The 11,826-nt window shown below is 41.8% G+C and overlaps 1 protein-coding gene across 5 annotated transcripts; it reads left to right on the forward strand.

The window, feature by feature from the left end:
• Window positions 1–307: 307 nt before the first annotated feature.
• LOC308363858 (heterogeneous nuclear ribonucleoprotein C) lies at window positions 308–9,571 on the forward strand. 5 transcript variants are annotated; one of them, XM_080836744.1, is made up of 10 exons: window positions 308–409; window positions 3,269–3,435; window positions 3,821–3,865; window positions 4,311–4,576; window positions 4,887–4,959; window positions 5,105–5,158; window positions 5,263–5,429; window positions 5,883–5,996; window positions 6,249–6,394; window positions 8,839–9,571. In XM_080836744.1, the coding sequence occupies exons 2-10, from the start codon at window positions 3,431–3,433 to the stop codon at window positions 8,947–8,949; spliced, it is 981 nt and encodes a 326-aa protein (XP_080692870.1). In that variant the 5' UTR covers window positions 308–409; window positions 3,269–3,430; the 3' UTR covers window positions 8,950–9,571. The 5 variants fall into 5 exon arrangements, with proteins under 5 accessions (XP_080692870.1, XP_080692871.1, XP_080692872.1 ...); XM_080836745.1 differs by having other exon boundaries at window positions 5,108–5,158; XM_080836746.1 differs by lacking the exon at window positions 3,821–3,865.
• Window positions 9,572–11,826: the final 2,255 nt, after the last annotated feature.

Consider the following 11,826-nt stretch of genomic DNA (forward strand, 5'->3'; position numbering starts at 1 on the left):
AATTTTTCGAGTCTCATGCCTATAAAGTTGCACTGGGTGCCTTTAAGGACTCAAGCACAGGCCTGTTGTTGGTGTAGTTTATTTGGGGAAACGCCCATATTTGATGATTGTCTCCTAAAAAGACCAATCGCTAGCAAGGTCTTTGTCAAAAACGCCCGTGGAACCCTAAATAGACGTACATTTAAGCCATACATGCACCAGTATTGCGTAGTTTTATTGGTAGAGGGACCAACCAGGCATCGACTTTGAGAGAAGGGGCGGAGATTAAAGCCCTGCCTGTGCGCTGTCCCTGCGCCATTTCGTAAAGGGAAAACGCATGGCGTTCATTTAATGTACAGAGTCGATACCTGTGCCCACTACATAATTTGTAGATCCTTCCGAAATATTCATTTTAAACTTTAAGATTTTGGTGAGTATTTTTATTCAAGGTTTTTACACATTTTTGTTTTTCTGGCTTGGCAATATCTTTGGGATCTTTTTATGCATTATTTTTAAGAATGTGAAGCTAGCTACCTACGTTAGCTACTATTAGCTATTCATATAATCCAATAAGCACGCTAGCCTGCACTACATTTGCAGGCTTGTTTTTGTTTGGTGTGATTTTTATACGTTTTCCGTGAGCTGGGACTGAGTTTTTTTCTTTTTTAATCTTGAATGACTGATCAGTACGCATAGTTGTTGCATCTGGGAGCTATCGTTTTAGAGCAAGCTGAAGAACGTTTTCCTATTTCATGTGCGGTGTTTTTGCATTTTAAAGTATTGTTCTTTATCAGTAGTGCTTTACTTTTGAGGAACCATACCTTGGACTGAACTGACTTTCTTGTTTTGTTCCACATGGGCGATTTTGTCCTACGTTTGACTGGTTGCAGATGGGTTTTTGGTGAGGGAAGTGTTTTTCCATCAAGAGCATTTCTGGCTTTTCGAGGAACAATTTCTAACATAAACATGGACTCGAATTTACAGAGATATTTCATTGACCTCAATAAATGTACATGTTTCCAGTATACAGGAGCACGCTCAATTATTTAATTGCAGGCTGAATGTAACCTCTAACACTGTGTGATCTAAGGAAAGCGTGAACTGCAGCCTGCAGGCGAGAGACGCCTGTCCTCCTTTGCTGTCCTTTCAAACAGTTCAGTGAAAAATAAGTGGTTAGCTTTTATATTCTGATGACAGAAATCCAGAGATGGGGCATAATTGATAGCCTTGCTTGTATCAGCGTGACCCTCATGTTTGCTAAGTACTCCAGCCTTCACCTGGCATGGCACTATAGTAGCAGCAACATGGCTGTTTAGCATAGACTGTGCTAGATAATTGGCTTTAATCAGCTATTAGGCTATCTGTCAACGTTCTTCTTTGCGCATTTTCTTCTGGTATGCATCTGTTCAGTATAAATAATGATGTACTTAGTAGTGGGAAAACTCCTAAACTTGGTGTTGCTGGGTAGTATTATTAAAAAGATTGGTGACCGTTGACCTTTTCTCAACAGCCCTTGCACAAGTAAATTAGTGAGAGCTTTGTAATAACGTACCGCTTATTGTGCATCTGCACGCATGATATCTAAATTTACATACTTTTGAGGCTATTTGTAATCTAATGCTTTGTCTAGATGCTGACATTGTCCTAGATCTGTTTATCGAGACCTACATTATTTGGCTAAAGTATTAGGTGCAGATGTAACATGGTCCTCTTTGTCTTGCATTTAACAGAAGAGTAAACTGTCTGTTAAATAAGCAGCCTATATGTAAAGGGGTATTAATAATAAGATAGCTGAGTACTACATTTAAGTATGTACAGTAACCAGTGGTGTTGCAACATTCCACAGAGGTACTCAGAATGCTCAGAATTTCACACATCTATCCTTTGTTTGAGAGATGCATATTGCCCAAAAAGCTCATGCCTTATAGAATGTTGAGTGAAATGATGTAGCCTATGGTTCCTGTTTTTGCTTATTGGCGTTTATCTTCCAATGTGCCACTTCACTGCTAGTTGGTAGGCTGTTAAAATAATAAAACATTACATAGCAATTGACAAATGAGGGATGGATTTGGTTCCAAGATGATGCCAATATGTACTAACCCGACGGATGTTTAAGTAGTAGCTTCTTCAAATGAGAAGGTGAATTTTACTACATTTATTTTCACTGATCATCTAATAAAGATGGAAAATGAATGCGCCGAATCAAATATTTGTATCACTTGGGGTGAACAAGGTAATCTTGTGATCACATTTTCTTCGCCAGATGTTATGTCAGTGACCTGGTGAAGTCGGCAAGGATGGCCATGCCAGTATTACTATGACCACAGTCAACCACAATTCCCATGAGTGTCTTAATTCTCATACTAACTACCTGAAGAAAATGAGAAGAAATGGACTCGGGTCATGAGCCACAATCACAGCCAAGAATGAAATGACCTTAGTGTATAAAAATAATCTTAATTTCTGCCGAGGGGCACCCATGAAACAATAATCAAAACTATGTTTGCCCATAGAATATTATACCAAAGGGAAAACGATTATCTGCAGCATGAGTGCAGGGGCAGTCTCAAGTATAACAACTGTTTTCTGTCTTCATTAACAATGCTTTCCTTTTCAGATGGCAGATGCTGCAGAAACACAGACTATAGGCCTTAACATTTAAAAAAAAAAAAAAAAAAAAAAAAGGCTTCGTATCATCCATGTTGTTCGTACTAGTGTAGTAATGCCTTTTTTTTTTACCTGAGATATATATATATCTCTCTCTCATCACTATGCAGAACTTTGAACTTTGATATTGTGCAGTGCAACCTCTGCTAGACTTCTCTTCTGAACATGGTGCACCATCTGATGGCCACTAGTAGCCATTTGTTCAGTTATGTTTTAAAAAGAAAAAAGTCCGGAGAGGCGACAAGCCCGCATTATACTGGTATCGGTTTGTCACAATTTTTTTTTTCCTGCCAAAAAGCCAGTCTGTTATTAGAAGTGCCGAAGGATAATTTAGATATTCCTAAGGAACTGAGTGGAGCTGTATTTGTTTTCCTGTTTTTTCTGGTAGGAACCTCCTTCTTTTTTATCTCCTGTCAAAAGGCCCGTCAGTTAATGAGATAAACATGTACGAGGAATTGGATGGCTCTGTATGAGGTGTTTTTTTTTTCTCTCCCCTCTCTCTTGGCTGAAACGTGGGTGTGAAATGTTTGGGGTTTTTGCAAGAGCAACGTTTTGAAGAAAATGATCACCGAGTTGCCTAACCCCATGTAGTTGTATTGAGGTGTCTTTTCTGTCGCCTCAGTGTAATTCGTGGGGGCCAAGAGCCGCTCTCTGAGAAGGTACTACTGGGAGTTGTACTTTTGGCTGTGCACACCCCCAAGACCCCTGCCTGCATACACTGGTCCCGTCCTCAGTGACAAAGAACTTACAGGCAGGACAGACGACCTCCCTGCACACAGGCACTATGGAGTGAGTGATGGTTATTAAACCCCAAAGTTCCGTCAACATCTTAATCTTCTCTGACACCCCTGCTATGACCCTCACAGAGACTAAGAACACACAGACTGGAAGTTATCCCCCCCCCCTTCCACCCACACACACACACACACACACACACAGGGTTACTCTTGACTCCCCCTAAAAAAACCTATTCCAAAGTTAACGTCCTCTGATGGCTATACTCAGCAGGTCAGTAAATGTATATGGAGCCGAGTTTAGAATAGGATCTAGGATGCACAATAGGAATAGAACGCACATAATCAGTGGTCTGTTATATTAATGTAGGTAATGGGTTGCTATGAGTCGTGGTTCTCCCCCTTACTGGTCAGGCTTTAGTAATGTGAGTTTTGTTTAGGGAATTGCCAGGCCACGAGATGGACTTAGACCCACTGATGCCAAGGTTTGTTATATTTCTTTGAGGTGTCCTGCAAAGGTACAATTTGCTTGATTCCATGAGTTCATACTAGTGCTCTCAGGAGTCTACATATAAATATGCTCAGTTACACAAGGCTTTATAAATTGTTGTTAACATGAATCTAAAGAGGGGAATTTTGACATTTAGGTCAAAGTTTGACTTAACAGCAGCTGGGATGTTAATTTTGAATTAGTTGAAGGTAATTTCAGAATGAGAATGACAATGTCCTCCCCGATTCCTCCAGTTCCCCATTTGACATGCGGGAGAGGCCTTTACTCATGCCACCCCTGTTTTCCCATCAGGGGCAGGGCTGTATGTGTGTTTGTGTAGTCCATGTTTGTAGGTGTCTTGGAGGGAATGTGTGTCCTCTGTGGCTGACTAAACCCTTGGCTTCCGTCCCTTGTCCCCTCCGCTCCACCTATCCATTCAGTCGCTCGCCTTCCGTCAGCAGCCTGATGGCCAGCAACGTGACCAACAAGACGGACCAGCGCTCCCTCAACTCGCGGGTCTTCATCGGCAACCTCAACACCATGTTGGTGACCAAGGCTGACGTGGAGGCCATCTTCAGCAAGTACGGCAAGATCGTGGGCTGCTCTGTGCACAAGGGCTATGCCTTTGTGCAGTTCGCCAACGAGAGGAACGCCCGGACTGCCGTCAATACGGAGGACGGCCGCATGGTCGTGGGACAGGTGCTGGGTAAGGAGATACAAGGGGTAGTGTGGTGACGTGCTGAATATGCAGTCAATAAAATGCAACTCTAACCAGAAGTGCAACAGTAACAACAGTTTCTAGATAAACGGATACATTTATTGTAAGTAGTTATGAAACATGAATATGAGATGTCCTTGTGTTTTCTGGGTGAATCAGAAGCATGCCTGGATGAGGAGACCTTGCACTCGTTGCAGATTCATTTGATTAGACCTGAAATGTTTTCAACACATTTTTACTTGGCTAGCATGACTAATGATGTAGGCCTATGTGTTTTGTTTTTAATTTTTTCCTCCAGATATTAACTTGGCAGGTGAGCCTAAACCACACCGGTCAAAGACCACAAAGCGTTCTGCAGGAGACATGTACAGGTGTGTGGGGGTGGGGAAACAAAGCAGTCAAGCGAAGCCCCTTCCTAGTCCATATCATCCCACCAGGGTTTTGTTTGTCGTCTAACTCAATTTTTCTCTTTCTCTTTTTTTTTTTCTTGCTTTCTTTCTCACACACACACAAAAGCAGTAGTCCAACATTTGAGTTGGACTATGACTTCCAGAGAGATTACTACGACAGGTAAGGCCCATGGGCCACCCACTTGGTTTACATTGCACTGGTGTTTGTTCCCTCATGGTCCAGTTCAGGTTGTTTCTGTTTCCAACTCTCCTCTCTGTTCTAAGGGTGTACTCGTACCCGTCCCGTGTGCCTCCCCCACCGCCGCCCCTCCCACGCGCAGTCATCCCCTCCAAGCGGCCGCGTGTTAGTATCAGCAGCGGAGGCACCCGCCGCACCAAGTCCAACTTCTCCTCCACGTCCAAGAGCAGCCAGAGGACTTCCTCACGCAACAGTCAGTAGGCCTGATTTATAGACGACTTCTCTCTATATGCATATGGATTAAAGTTCTCCGGCATTGTGCTGGAATTTTGGCACAGGGCTGTTTTAGATTCGGGAATAATGATTATATTGTAGGCTATATCTATTTTTTTTTTTAATACTGATGTGTAGCAAGAATATGTATCATGTTTCTACTGAATTTCTTTTTTTGGTTTTTATCCATCTGTTCACCCCTGTCTACGTACACATTACTTGTGCTTATGTGAACATTTGTTTTCTGATTGACTTCTTCTCTTCTATGATTTACTTGTATGTGTTTTTACACAAATACCTTACTTTAGTTTTTCTATTCTTTGTTTGTGCGTATGCTCCTCATTATTTGTGTGTATGTGATACGTGGAAGTTGAAACAAAAAAAAAAAGGTTTGGGCTGTTCTAAACATCCTTCCTCTGTTATTTCCTTCCAGTGAAAGCAGATGATGTGCAGACCATCAAAAAAGAGCTGACGCAGATCAAACACAAGGTGGATTATCTGCTCGAGAGCCTGGAACGTATGGAGAAGGATCACGGCAAGAAGTCAGGTACACCACATTCCACCCTTGACCGAGCAGAAATCCCACGTCAACTAAACATGCTCATTCAATCATGGCATACCAAAAAAGAGCGTGTTACACAGCACGACCTGTGACACTTGTCACAAAAATAATAAATTATAAGATGCTAAAAGAATAACACTACAATATTATTTTACAAGATTCAGCATTAAGCATAAGAAACAAAAAAATGCTGTGTGTTTTATTAATTTATCTATTTTTTATGTCTGGGTGGAGCAGAAGGTAAGGGCGCCAAGGCGGAGCCAGGAGAGGTGTCCTCCCTTCAACACACTAGCAGTAAGAAGGAGCGTGAGCCTCAGGAGCTCAATGACTCTGAGGAGGAGGGAAACCTACTGGAGGAGGAGGAGGAGGAAGAGGAGGAGGAGGTGAGGAAATGAGGCAGCAATGTTCTCTTACATAATTGGACACTTGTTCAGTTCAAACAACGGGGGGGGGGGGGGGGGGGGCGCGCTGCTGCTGCTGCTATCTTGCATGTTTATTGTGATACCTAAAGAAAAACAGCTCACATTGGCATAGACTTCCTATTAAATCATGGTGGAACATTGTGCTAACAACACCAAGGTCATAGGACTGATACATTGGGGGAACATACAGTGCCTTGCATAAGTATTCACCCCCTTTTATAAATCAATCATGGTCAATATAAGTTGGCAGAAAAATTCAACTTAAAAGCTAGTGCTGTAGCGATGCGTCGATGATGTCGACGCGTCGATTTCAAAATTACGTCGACGCCATATTTTTACGTCGACGCTTCGCCACATACACGTGGTTGACCCAAACAGAAACAAACATTGCGCAAGGACTGAGAGAGCAGAAACCCAGGGAATTGCTTGGCGCCATTAGTTGATATTGGCGATCTAACGTAGTGAATCATGATACTATAAGCTGACCAACACCATGACTTAGCTCTCTGTGCCGTTTGTTCATGCTTAGTTGCCGTGTTCTGCAGCCGTAAGTTAACGTTAACTAAACTGACACACTAGTAGCTAGCTAACGTTAACTACTAGCAACCAAGCACGAACAAACTGCACGGAGAGCTAAGAAGATAGTTTGCTAGCACCACCGAAGTGCGCAGAGCTCAAGCTACACAACACACTGAACAAACGTTAAATTAATGTAACCAACGTTACTTATTGTCCCCTTCACGAGAGACAATGGGGTGCGTTTCTATCTCCATTCTCAAACGCACCCTATTGTCTCTCGTATTTAACGTTTGTTCAGTGTGTTGTGTAGCTTGAGCTCTGCGCACTTCGGTGGTGCTAGCTAACTATCTTCTTAGCTCTCCGTGCAGTTTGTTCGTGCTTGGTTGCTAGTAATTACGTTAGCTAGCTACTATAGCGGCAACGGCTAGACAGCTGTGTCAGTTTAGTAAACGTTAACTTACGGCTGCAGAACACGCCAACCAAGCACCAACAAACGGCACAGAGAGCTAACTCATGCTGTGGTCATTTACGAGTCAAACACATAACATTAGACTAACGTTGGCCAGCTTATAGTATGTATCATGATTCACTACCACGTTAGATCGCCAATGTCAACTAATGCAGCCAAGCAATGTCCAGGACAGGGCTGCACATAAGGTGGTGCGCAGTGCTCATCAATGAATGAATGTTTTTATAAGCACTGAAAACATTTAAATGAATGAGCACCACATCCAAATGTGATAGGGCTCATTTGAGTACCAAACGTTTTTACTGTGAACTCTAGATAAACATGAAATGCATTGTTGGACTTTTGCTGTGCAAAACGGTGCTCATTAAAGTATATTATTAAGATTTTTTGGGGTATTTATTTGAGATACATTATGGTTTTAATCGAGCAACAGAAAAATAATCGTTAGACTAATCGTCCAATTAGTCGTTAGATTAGTCGACTATTCGATAAAATAATCGCCAGATTAATCGTTTTGAAAATAATCGTTTACCCCCAGCCCTAAAAGCCCTCTTCAATGTCTAAGTGAAAACAGATTTCTACAAAAATATGTAATGTAAATAAGTGATTGCATAAGTATTCACCCCCTTTAAAGTAACTGACCTAATTTAACAGAGGTCCAGCCAATTGGTGCTAGAACTCTCACAAATAGTGAAATGGGGATCAGTGTGCAGTGAATGTGTTTCAAGTGATTGTAGTATAGTGACACCTGTGTCTGGAAGGTCCATTCTGGTCAGTGTTCAGTAATCAGTATTCCTGGCTACTGTTAGCTTGTAACTCCTTCGGAGTAGTAATAAGTGTCTTGGTGGCCTCTCTCACTAGTCTCCTTCTTGCATGGTCACTCAATTTGTGGGAACGGCCTGCTCTAGCCAGATTTAAACATGTACCATATTCCTTCCATTGCTTGATGATGGATTTAACAGAATTCCAGGGGATGTTTAGTGCCTTTGACATTTTTTTAGCCTTCCCCTGACTTATACTTTTCACAAACCTTTTCTCTGAGATACTTGGAGTGATCTTTAGTCTTCAACATTACCCAGGAATACTGAATACTGAATACTGACCAGTGAAGGGACCTTACGGACACAGCTGTCGTTATACTACAATCACTTGAGGCACATTCACTGCACACTGATCCCCATTTTTCACTAATTGTGAGACTTCTAGCACCAATTGGCTGGACCTCTGTTGAATAAGGTCAGTCACTTTGAAGGGGGTGAAAGTGTCTGTGAAGATGAAAGATTGTAAAATGCCTCATTACAACAGGATGCAGTGTGTTAGTGTGCGAATGAGCCAATTTGGCTTCATAAATGAGATGTAAACCATTTTGTGTTCTTGTCTATTAGTGTTTTGTCAACACCTGCTCTCCTTATTCCAGGTGAAGAGCCAAGGAAGAGAGAATGAGGAGGAAGAGGAGGAAGGCGAGGAGGTGGAGGAACAGGAGGAAGGGGAGGATGATGGAGACAGTGTCAATGGAGACGACTCCTAAAGCTAAAGGAGCATGAACGAATACAAACACACAAACAATTAAAGTGGAGTTCCATGATTCCTGTTTTATCATTAACACTAATGTAGTGCACATGCATGTTCTGTGACACACACACACGTACACACACACACACACACACACACACATACATCTACTCCTCAAGGTGACTTGAAGTCCTTGGAATGAATCTCTCCTGTCCTTCCATTCCATTTGCTTTTATATGTCTTGGCATCTCTCTACCGTCTTTTACTACCAGTAGGACTCACACTTGTTAGTTTGTGGGTGTGGGTGAGGGAGAGAGAGAGAGAGAGAGAGAGAATAATGGGAAGAACGTGTGTGAGCATGTCATTCTGTTTTTGAGAGGGAATGAAAGTGGTTGTGTGCTGTGGAAACCGGAACCGGTCAGCAAGAGGCTTGTTCCTAGGCATATATTTTAATAGTGTAAAACTAAATTTCTGTTGTCAATGTCTTGAATGAAAATTCTATCTTTTTTCCTGTTTTTTTTATGTTTGTGTTTTCAGAAAATGGTGCATAAGTTAGTGTCACCATAGCTTCATGTCTTTTTATATATTATCTGGTTTCACTTGTACTGTAAAGAAATATTTCAATAAAATGTCCAAAGTTAAAAAATCTTGTTTCCCTTCTGGCTTTAAAAAAAACTTGAACGAGATTTATGTTTGTTGGAACTTACTTGAAACACTTTTGAGCTTCAGGCAGCTTTAACTTGCTTAATTGACAACAGCTCTTCAGATTGTTCAGATTGCAACCTGGATGTAGCCAATCGCTTTCAGAGTCCACCTAGTCAATGTGTCTTTTGCTACGGGTGTTTCTCCTGGTAGCCAGACATGTGAGATTGTAGGCCTTATAGCACCAATATGTCGGTGTGCAGGAATAATTAGTCCAAACCTGAATTCCATTGTGCGGTAGTCTGGATTGAACCTTCTTCATTGATGAATTGAGTGACCATTCTCAATGTCACTGCACGAGAGACATTCCACGTGCTAACAGACACATAGAAACAGGAAAGCATCATGCATTACGCTACAGCTCCAAACATCGACCCAAAAATGTAGCATCATAGACTGATCCTAGGCTCCTTTAGTAAACCACACTAGACACAAACTGATTTTCATGTTGCATTTTGATATTTGAGTCAGTCGTAGGTGTGCTGCTGTCTGCCTGTACTAACACACTGCCAACGAGAACCGCACAGGTGACAGGCACCATCTTAATCATTATGGGAATCTTAACTCAGAATGGATACAATGAAGTCTACAAGTAAGACTGGTGTATTGTTTTTGTTTTGAACAAGGGAAAAAATGAAAGGGGGACCATGCAAAGGTTTGGGCACCCAAACAGATTTGAGTTCAGATAACTTTTTTCGGAGATCTAAGACCTTAATTTTTATGTTAGAGCCATTGTTTGTTAGCAATCAATTAGGAGAGGCCAGGTGATGTAGCTTTATATACAGTGCCGCTTGAAAGTATGTGAACCCCTTGAGCAGTTAAGAGTTTTCTGTTGTTTTACCATGATTTTTTTAAAAAAATGTCATCACCAATTTTCCAACGATGAAATGTTTATCAATTGCATGTACTTGTTTAGAAAGAATTGTGTGAGTAGCCAAACTACATGAAACATGGAATTAGTGTAAGTGAACCCCCAGCTGCATTGGTGAAGTCAAGTAGGTAACAGATTCGCTGAAACACATTTGGGTGCTAAATTAGTTAATTAGGCAAACCAATCAAATGAGACATCCTAAAAGGGTTGGGCAACACAGATTAAAAGAGAGAGGAAACCAACCAAACTACTGTAGTGCCAAGGTGTACCCACACCGATCAACAATTTTCAGAATACTAGACAGCTGTTTGGAGGAGACCATGGCTGCTGCTTTGTTGCCTTGACACCTCAAACCTTGTCCCAACAAGCAGCAGCCATGGTCTCCTCCAAACAGCTGTCTAGTATTCTGAAAATTGAAATAATTGATGCCCACAAAGCAGTAGATGGCTACAAAAGGATAGCAAAGTGTTTTCAGGTAGCTGTTACCTCAGTTCAGTTCAGATGAACAGTATTTAAGAAATGGCAGTAAACAGCTGGAGGTCAAATTGAGGCCAATAAGACCAAACAAAGCTTTCTGAGAGAACTGCTCGTAGGCAAATCAGAACTGTTTGACTGCAAAAGACCCTCAGGAAGATGTAGCACACTCCTGAGCTGGGTGCGCTTTTCCACTATGCAGTGACACCTGTGTGATGGATACAGATCGTGTGTGTGTGTGTGTGTGTGTGTGTGTGTGTGTGTGTGGTGTGTGTGTGTGTGTGTGTGTGTGTGTTTGTCAATAATAAACAGAATACATTGAAATGAGTGTGTTACAGATGATGTGTAATTCTGTTCAAACATGTGTAGGGGTGTGTTTGTGTGTGTGTGTGTGTGTGTGTGTGTGTGTGTGTGTGTGTGTGTGTGTGTGTAACTGATACTTCCAAATAAAATATATGAATATCAGGCCTTAATTCGGGGCGGCGGGGTTGAGGCTCCCTGCTCAGTGTCTCTCTCAGCCAAGGGGCCCTTGGGCTGAAGAAGGTTGAAGACTCCTGCTTTGCATGCAATAATTTGTCACCAGACGGTGTAAACTTGTCAGAGCCAATGTCACAATTGTTCAAGACTAGGAGTGTGATCCTCCATACTCCAGTTGTATTAGAACAACACTCAAACCATAAACCCCAGGTGAGAGGCAAGTGAGAAAGGAGAATTAAAAAGAATAAAAAAGAAAAAATAGTATGTGTGAATTACGTGTTAGGGTTGATCAAAGTATGGCCTGGTTGACATGTTTACTGTGATTTTTAGTGCAGTGTACTGTCCTTCACCACTTGAGGGCTCACTTGC

The sequence above is a fragment of the Sprattus sprattus genome, assembly GCF_963457725.1.
Source record: "Sprattus sprattus genome assembly, chromosome: 4".
In the NCBI taxonomy this organism is placed as follows: Eukaryota; Metazoa; Chordata; class Actinopteri; order Clupeiformes; family Clupeidae; genus Sprattus; species Sprattus sprattus.

Coding starts and splice junctions, on each gene's coding strand:
- LOC308363858 (XM_080836742.1), top strand. CDS start 4,138: ATGCGGGAGAGGCCTTTACTCATGCCACCCCTGTTTTCCCATCAGGGG. Junction 4,577..4,886: donor GGTCGTGGGACAGGTGCTGG/GTAAGGAGATAC, acceptor TTTTTCCTCCAG/ATATTAACTTGGCAGGTGAG. Junction 5,430..5,882: donor GAGGACTTCCTCACGCAACA/GTCAGTAGGCCT, acceptor ATTTCCTTCCAG/TGAAAGCAGATGATGTGCAG.